The sequence below is a fragment of the Panthera onca genome, chromosome A1 (assembly GCF_046562875.1).
Source record: "Panthera onca isolate mPanOnc1 chromosome A1, mPanOnc1 haplotype 2, whole genome shotgun sequence".
NCBI classification, from domain to species: domain Eukaryota; kingdom Metazoa; phylum Chordata; class Mammalia; order Carnivora; family Felidae; genus Panthera; species Panthera onca.
In genome coordinates this window covers 220,917,225-220,935,534 of record NC_138339.1, presented here as the reverse complement: position 1 = coordinate 220,935,534, position 18,310 = coordinate 220,917,225, and the positions used below count along the sequence as shown (strand labels likewise).

The window sequence follows — 18,310 nt, the reverse complement described above, 5'->3', positions numbered from 1 at the left end:
TCTCAAACACCTGCCACTTTGGCTCCTGTTTGAGATTTCTCTCCTCCACCCCTCTGTCTGACCCCATGAATGGCAAACCTAGTTAAAAAAGTAAATCTAAAATAACTCAACCACGAAAATGGGAATACCTATGCTTTTCATTCTTTGTTTTGTTTTTCCTGCTGTAGAGAGATGCAAAGGCAGGGGTTGAAATGGTATCTACTAGAAGCCTGGAACAGATAATCACTAATGGCTACAACTGAAACCTCAACTCTACACCCTCAGAAAGGCCCCTCTCCGGTTTCCAAGCTCAAGCAGGTCCCAGTTGGGCACAGGGTAATTTGATCTTGTCACAGGCAATAAGCAGCTATTACAGGAGATACATCAAGAGGATGTTATTTTCTGGAAGAATATTAGATAAGGAAACGCTCTTATTTCTCACTCATCCATAAAAATCGGCACATAGGAAACTACACAACAAGTCACCAGTCACCCCAAATTCTCTAGAGACGGCAGGGTTTTAAATGGACTTCCTTCTGGGAACCTTTGTGAGCATGTTTCCATTACACCTGCTTCTTGTGACAACACTCACCACACAGCATGAGTGGGGCTTATTTTAGGTCTGCCTTCCCCACCGTACACCCCATGAAGACAGGAATCATCTGCCCTATCTCGCCACTATATTCTTGGGATGTTGCACGGTGTTTAGTATGGCAGAAACATTTAAAATTTGTTGAATAAGCTGTCCAAAGAAATTAAATGGAATAAATATTTCTCTCTGCTTTTTTTCTTTACTCACCCTCACTTTTCGCAGACAATCTGCAGCTCAGCACCACAGTGGCACCAATCGAGACACAGCTCAGTCCTTTCTCTTTAAAGATCATAGAGATCCAGGAGAAACTGAACGGACAGGAATTCAGAGGTATACAATCTGGGCTAGGCTGAGTTAGATACTTGCAGTTAGGAGTGACGGAAACCCACTGGAGTGAAAGGAAGCACTAATGAATGTATCCAGTAAAAGAGGGAATCTCTTGAACTCAAAGGCAGAAGCAGAGCCAGGGTTCTGGAGGGGAGGAGGAGAAAAGCCTCAGGCGTCATCTGTTTAGGCTTCTCTCTCTCTTGAGCCAAGTGGTCCTTCCTCCCTGATTCATACTTCCTTCTAAGCGGATCAGCTTTCACTGTTGAGCTGGGTCTACATATTCCCAGCTCAAGGGACCAGCCAAGGCTGAAACTTAGCATTTCCTACTCCAAATTCTAAATTCTGGGAAAATCAGGTTGGCTCAGGAGCAAACAGCCTTAACCAGGCAAGTCTGGCCTCTCCTCATTCCCTCCTAAAGGGGAAGTCAGAGCTTCTCAGAAAAGATCGGGTCTGAGGACACCCCCAAAGCACGATGTGCCTGCTCCTTACCCTTCCCTTGTGTACCACACCCCCAAGTTCATCCAGCCTTACCATAAATCCCTGCCTTTCAGGCTCTCTCCCAACCATCAAACTCTGCCTCCACTATTCATTCTTTTTCATCCAATGCCTTCCCCTTCTTCCCACCCATTAAACTTCAAATTCTTCTCGCTGCTACAGAACAGTACTATCCTACCCGGAACATGACAAATACTATATTAAATTTTAATAAATGAAATAAACAAGTAAGCCATATATTACACGTAAAGATATTTTCTTTATGTTTTCTTCTGGATTTGGAATACTACTTATTATATGCCACTATAAACACATTATATGGTCATATGTGCCTTGTGATGTCCATGTCATAGCCTCCAGACATACTGTATCTTTTTACTTATTTTGTAACTAGTACCACATAACCATTATTTAAGGACAAAACTAAGTAATCTCTTAACAAAACACCTTTCAATAGGAAGAACTGAAAAACAAACCTTTGGAAATTCAAAGCTATTTCAGGTTTTCTAAGTGTCCAAAAACATAGCATAATTCCTTATGCAACAAGATTCTGCCTCTCTCAAGTTAAATAAAACTGACTCTTTGCTCAAATATTAGTTACCATGTTATCTAAGTGCATTCAACTCCTAGGAACATAAAAGCCAATTTCTGATCAATTGTGAAGAACATATAGTTCTTTTTACTTCTCCACAGTAGTGGAGTTATCCAACAACGAAAGATTATGGAAATCATCTTGACCACATGCACCTTAATTATCTGCAAACCCTGGCAACTAGCTCAGTGGCCTGGATACAGCAGGTGCACAATAAATATGTGACCCACTAGAATGTGCACTTATATCTAAGTATGTAGAAATCAATACGATACATGCATGAGGCTTTTTGTATGTGCTCATAGAATCATGTGTAAAATAGATCAGCATGTTGGCTATCATGTCAGAAGACACTCTTCTCAATGCACTTTAAAATGCATTCAGGGCGCCTGGGTGGCTCAGTCGGTTAAGCGTCCGACTTCAGCTCAGGTCACGATCTCGCGGTCCGTGAGTTCGAGCCCCGCGTCGGGCTCTGGGCTGATGGCTCGGAGCCTGGAGCCTGTTTCTGATTCTGTGTCTCCCTCTCTCTCTGCCCCTCCCCCGTTCATGCTCTGTCTCTCTCTGTCTCAAAAATAAATAAACGTTAAAAAATAAATAAATAAATAAAATGCATTCAAATCGCCTAGGGATATCATTAAAAATGCAGATTCCGATTCTATAGATCTAGCATGGTACCCAATACTTGTATTTTTGGTAGGTTCTAGGGTGACCTTAATGCTGCTGGTTCACATACATTTTAATAGCAAAGTAATGCCCTTTCCACTCCCTTTATGGAAGTCCACAGACAAAATACACAAATAATGAAAGGGTCCTCTTTCTGAATCTCAAAGACTGTGTTCAGTCACTAGGAATATGTATGATAATGTTCTCAGGGACCTATCTGTATTATCAGATTCAAGTCTTCAATAAGTATTGATGTACTGAGCACTTTTGCCGGGTGTAGGAGCCACAGCAGCCTTCAGTCATTCACACAGCTGAATAAATGATAAAAAAGCAACGAGAGGCATCTCTGTATTCTCAGTGACATTCAAATAAAGACAGCATCACAGAATGACAGCAAAACAGGTTTAGATGTGTGTATAGGGAAGGGGGCGCATAAGCAATTGCTTAGGATCCTGTCTCCATGAGGTTCCTACTCAAGTTCATCTCAAGAAGATTCCTTGCTTACCATCCCTGAGCCCTCATCTTTCTGCCCAGGTCTGACTCTCCTCTGTCTTCATAGTCAAGGTAGTAACAGATCTCTAGAGTCAACTTCAACTTGCCGGACTACAGACCTTCCCCACTCCTCCAGTTAGATACCGTGTCAGGTTTGATGAAAAGGGAAGATCGTAGAAAAGACTGGTTATACCACTCAAAGATCAAAAAAAACAATCAGAGAATTCCTTTCCCTTTCCTTCTGCCTGAGCCCTCGTCACTGCCACCGCTTAAAGAGGAAGTTCACCTAGGCCCTTTGCTGCATAAATGCTGTCTGCTGGAGGCTCAACAGGTTAAGGGGCCAATACAAGTCCTCAGAACCACAAGAAGTTTCTTCTTCCCTCATGCAGGACTGACCACTTGGTTCAGCTTTGTGGTTATCACTTGTTTGTTATAAAATTCTAAAGCCACACAAAACCTCAAAGGTAATTTGAAAATCACAGAAACCCATTATATCCTTAATAATTCATTTGTTCATAAACAAGCAAAATAGCTATTTAAGTTATTACAGCATTCTTTTGCCAGAGGCATAAACTTAATCACATCTATAATTCAGCATGAATTTATTCCGGTTGTACACCGTGGCACATACTTCTCAAACTGGGGTACCTGTATCCAGGGACGGGGTGCACGCTGTAGCAAGCCGGAGGGGACACAGGCCCAAAAGACAAACCTGAGGGATTGTTCTAGGGTGTCAGTTTTAATTAAGATTTGAAGGAGAGTCAGGGAAACGTTGAATAATATAACTAATAACAAAATTAAATAACTATTTTATACTCAAATAAACATGGAATAGGATCCCCAAACTTCATCACTTTTTAAAGACAAAATGCCAGGCTAAAAGGATATTTCCTATTTAGAGGTGCTAGCTCTTCTGTAGGAGAACTTCTGCCAGCACACAAGTCTAAGAATCAAATCTAAGGATGTTTTATAATATATTTAAAGATTAGCTATTTATCGGCACAAGGACGTATTTCGCATATAAAATCTTGAGGACATGAGGCTGACTTCTACTTAGAATGTTTCAATTGTAAGCAAGCCCTTGTGGGCACCAAACGGTCAACGCTGAATGTCTTGTATTTGAATGAATAATATAACAATAGTGCAAGAACAAATTTACTTCACAAAGGTAATCACCAGGCAAAATTTTAAATGTCGAAGCGAGAACTCCACAAGAAAGTGAAACAAAAAGTTGGAAAGGAGGGAGACAGCTGTAATCAGAAAGCCGATGTCCTATAGCCCGTCTTCCATTAATCTTATTCAGAAACTATGAATATATGGTCAATTTCAGAACAATTTTCCTATTTTACATACTGAGAGCTCAAATGATTTAATATGGTACTTTCCATTACAAGGTTAATCTCAACCCTCAGGCATCCCCACTCAAGAAGGAAACACAGAGAAGGCAATCTGGAAAGGAAGTGGTCCATGTCTAATTTCTAAAGACAGAGATCCAGATACTTACAAGGCATCATATGGTATATGCTTGGCCAATATTGTCCACTGTCTCTCTTCAGCCATACACGAACGGTCCTACAAAAGAAAAAAAAAAAAGTGTATGTTAAATCACAGCATTGTTAGTCATGGGAAAATGTTCATTGATAGAAACCAAACCTCTTAACTTTAATTATATATATCTTAACTACATATGTTATATATACATATAGATCTTAACTATATATATACTGCATATACACATATATATGTAAGCATACCACTTATGCCTCTCTATAGATCCTTTATTTCTTAAATTTAAGACTTGTGTACACTTAGAATTACATACACCTTTGTGAATATTGTCCTCATATATGTCTATATACACACATGCGATAGCAAAGGTGCTTGAAAATTACTATTTTTGTTGTTTTGCCTCTCCTAGTATGTGACCTCTGCCGTAGTCTGTTGGAAGCATTCATCTGTCTGAGAAGTTATTAGGTTTAACTAGTGAAGGAAGTGTGAGGAGATAAAATGAAGAATCTGACATACACAGAAGGATTACATAGTAAGTGCTTTGTCTTACTGTAGTGCCAGGCCATTATCTTGAGTGAAGGTTTCTCCAAACATGGTCAGGTAATGATAAACTCTGAGACTCAGATTCCTGAGCTAGAGGGCTGGCCAATGGGGCCCACCGTGAAACAAGGGAGATTCTGCAGCAAAGGCTGTGGATTAAGTTCCAGGCCAGCAGGCCAGATACACACATGGCAGATGCCTGGGAGAGCTCAGAGAGAAGGAGCCAAAGAGAAAATGAACCAGTGAGGCAGCACCACTAGGTTCTTACCAACCAGAAAGGCCCACCATAAGTTACACCAGCCATGACATCATCGGCACATGCCAGCCAGGCAAACACAACTAGAAGGTAATAGGACACTCTTCTAGGAACCAGAGGAAGTAGCAGAACTCGAACTAAGGGGAAAAGGCAGTTCCCCACTGCCAGAATATCATATAGGCCATACCTCTCACCCCACACACTTAAATCATCCCAGGGAAAAAAGCAGACAAAGACTGAGCAATGTTATCTTACATATTTCAGTCATCATACTAGACTAAGTTTTAAATTGTATTGGATTTTTTTCCCTAATCAATGGGTCTCCCACCAAATGGAGTAGCAAGACAAAAAACCAGACCAACTACAGACACAATAAAGAAATGCCATTTTCTCAGCCACAAGATACAACGTAGTGATATACAGTGACACAGCTATATATATAGATGCAAAATTTCATCTTTTGGGCCAACTATCCTAATTTATGAGATGGACAGATATAATGGTAAATAACTTATGAAAAGTAATTCAATATATACACTAAATACCTATCAGTTTCACTTAAACAAAAAATTTTTTAAATATGCTAGTACAACACTTTAATATGGACTTTATTATCTCAACAAAAATAAATAGGTGACATCACCAAAAAGGGCAGAGCAGGAAGCTCCAGGAATCAGTCCCTAAACCAAATCAACTACTGAGCTGGCAAGAACTATTTTAGAACTCTGGGGTCTAGCTAGACACTTGCAGCATCTGAAAAATGCTTGATGAAGAAAGAAGCTGGTATATATCAGTGAATTTCACATTTTACTAGCAGCTGCCACCATGCATTCCTCATCCCTAGAGAAGGCAGCTGTGGCAACAGTGGCCCATACTCACAGAATGGCTTGCTGGTACCAAGGTAGGAACCCATCCTCCAACACTGGGGATGTGTGTTCGGATCTGCCTGTTGGTCCACTGAGAGAGGAGGGAGAGACTGGCCACTGTTTCAAACCCCTAAGGCTGAAGGGCTTCCCAGGCAATGCCCGTCAAAGGAATTTAAAGAGACAAAGACCCCTTTTTTCTTTATTAAGTCCAGGCATTGGAAGAAATCACAGGTTGACCTCAGAGATAACAGAACAGAGACTTTAATGATCACATACAATAAGGAATACAGTCTTTGCAAAAATAATGTGTTAAAGTCACTAAACAGAAAACTGCAACATTCCAAAGTAACAGCAGCAATCTCTGGAGAGGAGGGAGAATGTGATTTTCAGAGTTACTATATTATACTGTCTAAAATAATCAATTCTCAAGAAAAGAGTACAAAGTATACAAAGAAACAGGAAATGGCCTTTTCATAGGAAAAAAAAGTGACAAAAACCAATGAAGAAATCCAACACTGATTGGTCCTATCAGACAAAAACTTTAACTATCTAGGGGCACCTGGGTGGCTCAGTCAGTTAAGTGTCCAATTCTTGATTTTGGCTCATGTCATGACCTCGCAGTCGTGAGACCAAGCCCCATGTCGGACTCTGTGTTGAGTGTGGATCCTGCTTGGGATTCTCTCTCTCCCTCTCTCTCTCTTCTCCTCCACTGCTTGCACTCACTCCCCCCCCCAGCAAAACAACAACAACAACAACAACATAAAACAACCTTTAAATTAACTATCTATATGCCCAAAGGCCCAAAGGGAAACCATAAATAAAGAACTAAGGGAAATCAGAATAAGGATGTATGAACAAGTAGGGCATCTGAATAGAAGACTGAATTTATATAAAAGAGAATCAAATAGAAATTTTGGAGCTGAAATGAAAAACTCACTAGAGAGGCCCAACAGGAAGTCTGAAGACAGAAGAATCAGCAAACTTCAAGATAGGATGCTTAAAATTACCTAGTCTCCTCCCAGTCTGAGGAGAAGAAAGAAAGAAGAATGAAGAAAAAGCAAACAGAACCTAAGGGACCTGTGGGACACTACTGAGTATACCCACATATATACTATGAGAAGGAGAAGAAAAAGACAGAGATAGAAAAATATTTGAAGAAAAATGGCTGAAAATTTCCCAAATTTGATGAAAGATATGAATTTATATATCCAAAAAGCTCAATGAACTCCAGGACAGATGAACTCAAAGCAATTCACAAGAGACACATAATAATCAAACTGCTGAAAGTCAGAAAGAAAATCTTGAAAGCAGCAAGATTTTTCATCAAAAGGCTCAGAGACCAGAAGGCAGTGAGATGATAATGTGCTAAAAGAAAAGAACTGTAAACCAAGAATTCTCTATCTGGCTAAACTATTCTTCAAAAATAAAGGAGAAATTAAGACATTTCCAGATAATCAAAAGCTAATGAAGCTCATTACTAGTAGACCTTTACTACAATAAATACTAAAAAGAATTATTCAGACTAAAACAAAAAGACAATAGACAGTACTTGAAGACATACAGAGAAACTAAGATCACTGGTAAAGGCAATTACACAGGTGAATATAAAAGCTAGTATTATTGTGTGTTTTGTTTGTAACTTTTCTTTTTGTTTCCTGTGTGAATAAGTCACGAATTTTAGCCTATAGTAATGGGCGCAAAACATGAGAGTATAATTTGTGACCATAACAAGAAAAGAGGGATACACAACTGATCAGGAGTAGAGTTAATGTGTACTATTGAAATTAAGTTGTTATAAATTCAGACTACATTGTTATAAATTTATGATGTTAAAAATCCCTTTGGCAACCACTAATAAATAACTTAAAAATATACATCAAAGAAAAGAAAGAAATCAAAATGGTACACCAGAAAAAAATCAATCAAACATAGAAGAAGGAGACAGTGGGGGACTTGAGCAACAAAAAGGATGTGATACATACACAAAAAGCAAAATTGCAGAAATTCTTCCTTATCAGTAATTATTTCAAATGTAAGTGAATTAAACTACAAATTAAAAGACAGGTAATGGCAGAATGGAGTAAAAAGACATGGTCCCACTTTATGCTGCTTAAAGGAGACTCACTTTAGACCCCCAAACATAAATAAGCTAAAAGTAAAAGGATGGAAAAAAGATATTCTATAGAAATAGAAACCAAAAGACAGCCAGGATAGCTATGCTAGCAACAGGCAAAATATATTTTTAAGTCAAAAACTTCTATAAGAAATAAAGAAGGACGTTATATATTGACAAAGGATCAATTCATCACAAAGGCATAACAGTTGTAAATACATATGCACCAAACATATCAATCGCTGGCAAAATTGAAAGGAGAACTAGATAGTTCTACAATAATAGTTGGGGACTTCAATATACCACTTTCAATAATAGATGGAATACCTAGACAAAAGATGAAAAAGAAATTAGAGAATTTAAACAACACTATAAACCAACTAGACCTAACAAATATAAAGAACACTCCAACAAACAACAGCAGAACACAGTTTCTTCTTAAGTGCACATGGAACATTCCTCAGGACAGACCACATGTTAGGCCATAAAACAATTGTCAATATATTTTAATAGACTGAAATCATACAAAATATCTTCTCCAACCACAATGAAATGAAACTAAAATCAATAAGAGAAGAAAACTGGAAAAAAATCACAAATATGGGGAAATTAAACAACATAACCTTAAACAACCAATGGATCAAAGAAGAATCACTAGGAAAATCAGAAAACACTCTGAAATGAATAAAAATTAAAATGCAACATAATAAAACTTATGAGAGGCAGCAAAAGCAATACACAGAGGGTAAGTTACAGCTCTAAATGCCTACTTTAAAACAGAAGAAAGAGTTCAAATCAACAACCTCACTTTATACTTTATGGGACTAAAAAAACAAAAGCAAACTAAACCCAAAGCCAGCACAGGTAGAAGTATATAATAAAGATCAGAACAAAAAACAAAATAAGAGATTAGAAAACCAAAGAGAGAATCAGTGAAACTAAAAGATAATTCTTTGAAAAGATCACCAAAATTAAGAACTAATCACAAAAAACAAAGAATGTAAATAATTAAAATCAGAAATAAAAGTGGGAATGTTACTACCTAAAAGAAATGAAAGAGATTATAAGAGAATATTATGAACAACTGCAGGCCAGTAAATTTGATAATCAAGATCAAATGGAAAAAAGTCCCCAGAAACACACAATCTACCAAAACTAACCCAAAAGAAATAATCTCAACAGACCTATAACAAGTCAAGAGATTGAATCGGTAATCAAAAATAATAGTGCAGGACCAGATGGTTTCACTGAATTCAACCAAACATTTAAAGAATGAACAAAAATCCTATTCAATCTTCCAAAAAATAAAGAGGAAGGACTACTCACTTCCTAACATTTTATCAGGCCAGCATTATCTGATACCAAAGTCAAAGATACCACAAGAAAATAACAGTCTCACATCCCTCATGAATATAGATGAAAAAAGTCTAGCAAAACAAATCCAACAGCACATCAAAAGGATTGTACATCATCACCAAATGGAATCTGTCAGAAGAATGCAAGGGCAGCTCAACATAAGAATGTCAATCAACGTAATGCAGCACATTAACAGAATGAAGGGGGGGGGGGGGGAACCACAGATGATTATCTCAACAAACACAGAAAAGCACATGATGAAATTCAACAACCTCTCATGGTAAATAACACACTCAGCAAACAAGGAACAAAAAGAAATTTTCTTAATCCAATAAAAGGTACTCTTCAAAAATTCACAGCTAACATCATATTCAATGGTAAAGACTGAAAACTTTCTCCCTAAAATCAAGTACAAGACAAGAACGACCGCTTTCACCATTGCTATTATACATTACTGGAAACCCTGGCCAAAGTAACTAGGCAAATAGAAGAAATACAAGGCATCCAAATTGGAAAGGAAGAAGTAAAACTATCTGTATTTGTAAATGATATGATTCTGCCTACAGAAAATCCCAATAAATCCACAAAAGCACTACTAAAGCTAATAAACAAGTTCAGCAAAATTGCCAGGTACAAGATCAACACACAAAAATCAGTTGTGTTTCTATACCAGCAACAAGCAATGTGAAAACAAAATTAAGAAAACAATCCATTTTTAATAGCACCCAAAAGAATAAAACCCCTAGGAATATATTTAACCAAGGAGGTGAAAGACTTGCACAGTGACAACTACAAACATTGCTGAAAGAAATTAAAGAAGATACAGATAAATGGGAAGACATCCCATGTTCATCAACTGGAAGACTGGATATTTATGACAATACTCCCAAAAGCAATCTACAGACTTAATGCAATAGTCTCTTCAATAAATGGTGCAAGGACAACTAGACAACCACATTCAGAGAAATGAAGTTGGACCCCAGTTTCACTCCATACACAAAAATTAACTCAGGATGGATTAATGACCTAAATATTACAGCTAAAACTAAAACTATTAGAGGAGAACACAAAGCTAAATATTCATGACCTTGCATTCAACAATGGATGCTTGAATTGGACACCACACCCAAGCACAAAAAATAAGTAAGTTAGACCTCATAAAAATTCAAAACTTTTGTGCCACGAGGGACATCATCAAGACAGTGGGAGAAAATGTTTGCAAATCATACAGATGATGGAGGTTTAGTGTCCATACTATGTAAGAAACTCTTTCAACTTAACAATAACAACAACAAAATGACAACCCAATTAAAGGGTGGACAAAGGACTTTAGTGGATACTTACCCGAAGACAAATAAATGGCCAACAAGCGTATGAAAAGATGTTCAACATCACCAGTCAACAGGAAATGCAAATCAAAACCATATTAAGATACCATTTGACAGTCACTAGGAAGGCTATTTTATATATATAAAAAGTACATATATATATATATATATATGCATATATATATACATATATATATATATATACATATATATGTGTATATATATGTATATATATATATATATATATATACATATATATGTGTATATATATGTATATATATATATAGTAAATGTTCTAGAGGCTGTAGTGGAATAGGAACCCTCATCCATTGCTGACAGGAATATAAAATGATGCAGCCACTGTTGAAAATAGTCTGGCAGTTTCTCAAAAAGTTAAACAGAAACCATATGATCTACTAATTCTCTTAGGTATATACTCCAAAGAATTGAAAACAGGTATGCAAACAGATACATGTTCATGTATGTTCACAACAGCACAATTCTTGCCTTTGCAACAACAAGGATGGGTCGAGAGGGTAATGCTAGGGGACGTAAGTCAGCTTGAGAAAGACAGATACCATATGATGTCACTATACGTGGAATTTAAGAAATAAAACACTTGAACAAAGAAAAAGAGACAAACAAGAAAAGAGACTCTTAAATACAGAGAACAAGGAGCACCGGTTGCCTCAGATGGAAGAGCATATGTATGACTCTGGATCTCGGGGCTGTGAGTTCAAGCTCCACCCTGGGTGTAGAGATTAGCTAAAAAAACAAAATCTTTATTAAAAAAAAGACAAAACAAAAAACAGAACAAACTGGTGGTTGCCAGAAGGGAGGTGGGTGGGGACTGGTTAAATAAAGGTTGAAGGGGATTAGGAGTACACTTATGATGAGCACTGAGTAATGTGTAACTGTTGAATCACTGCATTATACACCTGAAACTAATATAGCTCTGTGTGTTAATTATACTGGAATCTAAAAAATAACAATAAATAAAATAACAGCACAATTCACAACAGCCAATAGGTGCAAACAACTCAAATGTCTATCAGCAGGTGAATGAACAAATTACATACATATACTAGAATATTTTCAGTCAACAAAAGGAATGAAGTACTCATACATGCGAAACTTGTATGAACGTCAAAAACATTATGCTAAGCAAAACACTGTACACTTTAAAGTGGTTAACTGCGTGTAGGCGAATTTCACGATAAAAATTTAAAAACAATCAATACAGACTCTGCCTGGAGTTGAGGCAACCACATTCGACAGGAGACAAGATTGAGGACGGAAGCAGATGTGCTGAGGACAGCAGGGCTGAAGGTGGAAAGGGCCTGGCCTCATAATACCTCAGTAATACCCCTGATCCACCAACTCTTTAGACCGACTTTAGACTTGCTTGTGAGATAATTTCCTTTATTTTTACCTTAAGCCACTGTTAGATGGATTTTGTTACCAGGATCTGAATACATGTTAACAGACAGAGAAGACGAAGGAAAGAAATGTCTCTCCTTAGGTTTGGGGTCTGTCCCACTACATGATGGTGTGGTCATTCACGGAGATGAGGAACAGTGGCAAAGGGCAGGACATGGGGTGAGAATCATGAGCTCGATTTTGAACATTTGAATCAGAGATGTCTTTGAGTTAGCCAAGAGCTCCTAGTTAGTGAAAATGAGAATTATAATTCAAACCTATGGTATGAAGCTGTTGCAAAGATTAAACGTAAGGTCTGTGACATGGTGCTTAGCACAGAGCAGGCCTTCAGTAATTGCCAACAATTATTATTATTGTCATTAATATCACCATTTTTTTAAATGTGCTAATCCACCACAGCTTGGGAGAGTTCAAGATCCAAAACGGTTCCTGCTTTGCCAACGTACTGAATATTTGAATCCTTGATGTAAGGGATTTTTCGCTCAATTTACAAAGATATCCTGTAAATTATTTATCCAGTCCTTTACGCCCTGCTTTAACATGTACTGGGTATCTCCTATGTGCCAGGCATCGGGCAGGAGCTCCAGACAACTTAACATTATCATGACAGTGGTGAATGATAAGGGCTACAAGGTATTTTATATCCATGCAAGCAACGTAGGAAAGGTATCTCATCCACATGGAGAAACGAGGCAGGCTCAGGAAGGGCTGACTCGGGAGGTGGCCATATCTATTACTCCGTTTATTTCCTTCACTGCCCTGGCCACAATCTGTTATTTGACTTACCTACTCGTAGATGTGTTTATTATCTGAAAAATAAAAATAAGAAACTAAGCATGACAATGCGCACTATGATCTTGCTCACCACCATCTATCCACCTGGAGGCTGCCAGAGCGCGTCGCACATGGCAAATACGGGATAAATATTCACTGGATGAATGAAAACAGGTGAGTCCGAGGCGACAGAGACTGTTGGTTGTCTACACTAGATTCATTCTCCTCTTCTTCCTTAGAAGTTCCCCTAGTCACCTGATTGGGCAGAGCACAAAGGCCAAAATGGAAGGCAACAGACTTCAAGCTAGACAAGATGCTTGGCAGAGGTTATTTGCCACGGATACTACTATAAGTGAACAAAAAAGTCTACTGGGCTTTTCAGGGGACCGTTTTGCCCACAACTTTCCAAATGTGGCCTCCCAACAATCCCACAAGGTAGGTATGGTTATGAATCTCATGTCACAGAGGAGGGCTCTGAAGCACAGAGAGCCCCCAGGTTATACAGAGCCACAATCTGAACTCACACAGTCTAACCTCAGAGGTTGCTCTCTCTCAACCACTGCACTGGTGGCAAACCTGTTCCCAATACGGGAGGGGCAGGAAGGCAGAAAAACAGCAAGTTTAATTTTCAACAAACTGAATGTAAAATAACTGGAGATGAGAAAATAGCAATAAAATAAATAAAGTAACTATAGATGCGGAGCGGTTTCTTATGTGAGGATTAGAGCTGAAGGTAGCACCGAAGCCATGCGCACACAGGTTGTAACACTACCGTGATGTTAGTGCAATCGATGCTCCTAGTTTTCCAGGTGCATAAATTATAAGGTTATGTAGCTATGTATGTACGTATGTGTCCACAGATAAATGTTTAAGTAACAGTGATTCTAAAAATCCGGTAAAAAAAGAAAAGGTACACATCAATACAGCTAATACAGGTTTGTTTAAAGATTTTTAAAGCAGCTGTGTAGGTCAAAAGGGTGGGAGGCTAAAATTAGTTTTGACTCTAATTATAGAGACAAACATTTTCACATAAACAACAGCACCCCCACCAAGCCCTTTGCGTATACATTCAATCCTTACGATAGCTCTATGAAACAGAAATCATCCTTCAGAGATGAGAGGGCCCACAGAATTTAAGTTTGCCTGAACCAATAACCTGCAGTTATTTTAAATTCTGTGCTCTCTTCACTAAACATACTGCCTTCCTTACACCAACATGTATTAAGGGCAATATTGAGAACCTTAGAGGGTTAGAAATAAAATTCTATAAAAATATTTGTTCCCTTATCTGTAGAGATATAATAATAGTTAAAAAAAAAAAAAGACACTACATCCTAGACATCCTAGAGGTCAAAAGTAACAGTGGGATAGCCAGGACTTTCCTAGAGAAATGTTAAGTTGCACTATACAAAGCCTGCAAGAACCAATGTTTTGCAAATTATATTTTAAAAGCAACACAAAAATCTTTTAATAGTAAGTATAAAACTTTTTCCTTGGAAAAAACTTCAAGAAAAAAAAAAACCAGCTGTGATTAAGAGTCATGGTTAAGCCAGTAGAGGTCAGTGTATTGGAGAAAATGGATGCCCCTGCTGGAAGGCAGGAAAACGGAATTCACCCCCCACACAAAGTCCTGGCCTCCCGGGAACCCAACAGAGCCACACACTTTGCACTGTCCTCCTCACTGGGTCCTGTAGTCTTCTCTCCCCCGAGCTCTCAACAAAGGCAGAAACAGACACGACGACAGTTGGGAGAGAGAATCAATTCTCATTTCAAAAATAATAAGACAAGATCTCTCCAGTGGGCCTCAGTCAGTTTAGCAGCTGGGCTATTTTGAAAACAGCATAATCTTATTCTACATTGGACACAGCTGACCACATTTCAACAGGTAAAAGTCACTTTTAAATATTAGTCTTAAATATTATTTATTCCTTAAACCTAAAAAGGTTTTTTTTTTTCTTTTCATTTTTAAGGTGAAAACAGAGGGTAGACAAATTGTAGTATTTCTCAAACTGCACCACAATCAGTGCACCAGCTTGCTCCTTGACTGAGCTCCAAACACAATCAGAGAAGGAATCGCGTTTTCTCATACTTGGCACCTGCCCAGGGCAAGCTCCACGCTGAGCCCCAAAGTGGTGCTCGTCGTTTGTAACAGAGCAAGAGGATCAGTCAAAAGTTCCTCTCTACAGCCACCCACCCCCGACCGGTCCACTGTCAGGAAGTTCTCTGATGGCATCTGCAGAGACCTTGCACAGAAGGCAGCAAAGAGGCTGAGCTCACGCTGAGAAATCTGTACACCGTGCTGGGTGGGATGACGAGGAAGGAACTGCAAAATCCTTCATTTTATAGCGCCAGTGCCTAGCATTACCCTAAAGAAATGAGACATGCAAGGGCCTTCCGACCCTACCTCCCAACCCACTCCAACTCCCTCCAAAGAACTGAACCCAGTGCCGGCCTCCACGCCCACCTTAACTAGGAAAGGTGTGACCTCCTCACAGGCAGCCCTCCCCTGAGTAGCCAATGTGACCACACAGAGGGATCGAACTTTCAAACAAGCAAGGAAGTCAAATGCTCCCTTTATGAGATTCCTGAATTTCAGTTTGTACTTGACTTTCTTATTTCAAACTGTGCTGATACACACAAGCTGGCAATAGAGTGTAGTAATACACAGGTGGTGAACTGTGTGTGTGTGTGTGTGTGTGTGTGTGTGCGCACACACGTAAGTAGCCGAGCACCACAGCAGTTCCACTCCCACCCCCATCCTATCCAGGAAAAACATACCCTTTGTTCTAACTTCTAGTGGTCTTTATGAGTCCACTTATACTGATGGAGACAATGAACTGCGGCGACTGGAACAAGATGGACTTCCCAAGACGAGTAAAATCTAGAAGTTAGGAATTCTGCCCCACTGCCTCACAAGTGCGTTTATATACATATGTGTGTGTGTGTGTGTGTGTGTGTGTGTATACATGTATATTTGATCATTGACTTGTTGATCACTGATTCATTCACAGACATTTATTAAACACCTACTAAGCACAAGCACGTGAACCACACTGGAACCACAAGACAAACAAGCACCACCTCTGTTCTCAAAACTCACCCCCCGCTGCAGGCGACAGGTAGCAGAACATGACCACTGGGCAAGGTAGGAGAAGCCGATGCTATTAAAGAAACACGTGCAGTGGGGGATGCATCTAACTCGGAAATGGAGCCTGGGTTAGGAGATGTTAGAGAAGGCCTCCCAGAGATGACGGTGTCCGAAATGCAGGATGAGGAAGCATTTACCAGAGGAAGGGCGAGAGGGAGCAGGGGCATGTTCCTCATAGGGAGAGAGCAGCATGTGGAGGCAGGAGCAGGCAGGGAGGGGCAAGGTGGCAGTGACGAGAACCAAGCTGGTCCAAGGAGCAGGCAGGAGGCCACACGGGGCTTTGCGGGCCACGCTGAGGAGTCTGGGATTTACTGTGAGGACAACGGGGAGCCGCTGGAGGCCAAGCAGCCAGCCACAAAATCACAATTTTTTCGTTTGTTTGGGAAAACGTGGAAGAAGCCTGCTTACCCTGAAGTAACCAGTTTGGTTAACCAGTAAACCAGGCAAAAAAGGACGCGGCTCTAGACAAGAGAAGAAGGCAGACTTGAGAGCATCTAGGAAGTGGAAGCATCCGGGTTCCGGGGCTGACTGGGTGTGGCGTGCTGCATGAATGGGTGGTTCGTCAGTAAGTGATTTTTTTGTAGAAGGCAATGCTGACTTCATCTTGAACTTGCTGGGTGGGTGTGGAGACGCTCCCGTTAGGACTGTCAAGGAGTGAACTACCTGCCTGTGTGGAGTCCAGGGGTGAGATCTGAGCTGAGGATCGGGATGTGGGAGTCACCAACAATAAGCAGTAGCTAAGTCCCTGGTGAATAAGAAGAAAATAGGGCCAAAGACAAACCCTGGAATAACACCAACAGTTTAGAGGTGCAGCACTCAGAAAATCCGCAAAGACCTCAGCGTGGGCCACCACGGATGTGTAACAAAGGCCTTCGCCTCTCAGACACAGAACATGTCCTAATTTTTGGTCCAGAAAATAAGGTCATTGTAAACATACCTAAGAACTGAACCAAATTCACAGTGAAAACGTGCCCATAATAAAAAAACTATATAGGTCACTTTTCTGAGAGAAGAGGGAAGATTGGGGGTGGTGACAAACAGTATACCACAGGTTGCTAAGCTACTGAATAAAATAAGACGAGGCGTCTACCCGTGTTGAAATTCAGGCTTTTAAAAATGTGCCCTAGAATGATGCAACCTTCATTAGTTACCATAGCAATGAGCTTCATTTCCCAGGGGACAATTGTTATTTTTGCCACCACTGAAGTAACTGGGGGGGGGGGGGGGGGGGGGAGGAGTGATGCCGACACTGACTGTGTTTTGAGGACCCTGAATTTTCAGGGAATACTCTTCTAATAGATCACAAAGCGTAACCTCAATACAAACAGAAGGCAGCCCCTAGCGATGGGCAAACTAATAGAAAAACTTGAAGCAAGGGAATGTCACTCAATAACTTTTTGTTGTTTTTACAGCAACTTGTTTCAAGGGGGTAAAAAAAATGCCTCTAATGCAAATAATGCTGCAGAAATTCTCGGGAAACACACCTAAAAGATTTTTTTAAAAACCATTTCACTATGATTATTTATAATAAAAACAAGCTACCAGCTTCTCGTGATATGCATTCAGATCACATGTAGTGAATAAACCCAATCTTCTACAAATCACTGTGTATCTCTGTATTGAGGATTTCTCCACAGCTAGACAGACTGCTGTGTGGAGTGAACTCAGGCACCTAGGGGTTTAAGACAGAGGGGCTCAAGCTGGGTGCTGTCCAGCATCTGGACCACCCCACCAAGCAGCCCAAAGCCAAGCTTAACCATCCACTACATCAGACCTAAACAACTTTGCTGAATCACAGACACCTGGAGTTTTTTTTTTTTTTTTCTCATAGCTGTAGGAA

General features: G+C 39.6%; 1 protein-coding gene across 5 annotated transcripts in view; it reads right to left on the bottom strand.

Annotated features, from left to right (window-relative positions):
* WDFY2 (WD repeat and FYVE domain containing 2) overlaps positions 1-18,310 on the bottom strand; it is a 183,182-nt gene that overhangs the window by 104,155 nt on the left and 60,717 nt on the right. For 4 of the 5 annotated variants that reach the window (XM_060637251.3, XM_081795289.1, XM_078433984.2 and 1 more), the window contains one exon: positions 4,645-4,712. In XM_060637251.3, the coding sequence (XP_060493234.1) occupies positions 4,645-4,712 (68 nt within the window). Of the gene's footprint in view, positions 1-4,644; positions 4,713-13,334; positions 13,352-18,310 lie in introns of those variants that run through there. The other variant, XM_078433995.2, reaches the window with a different exon arrangement.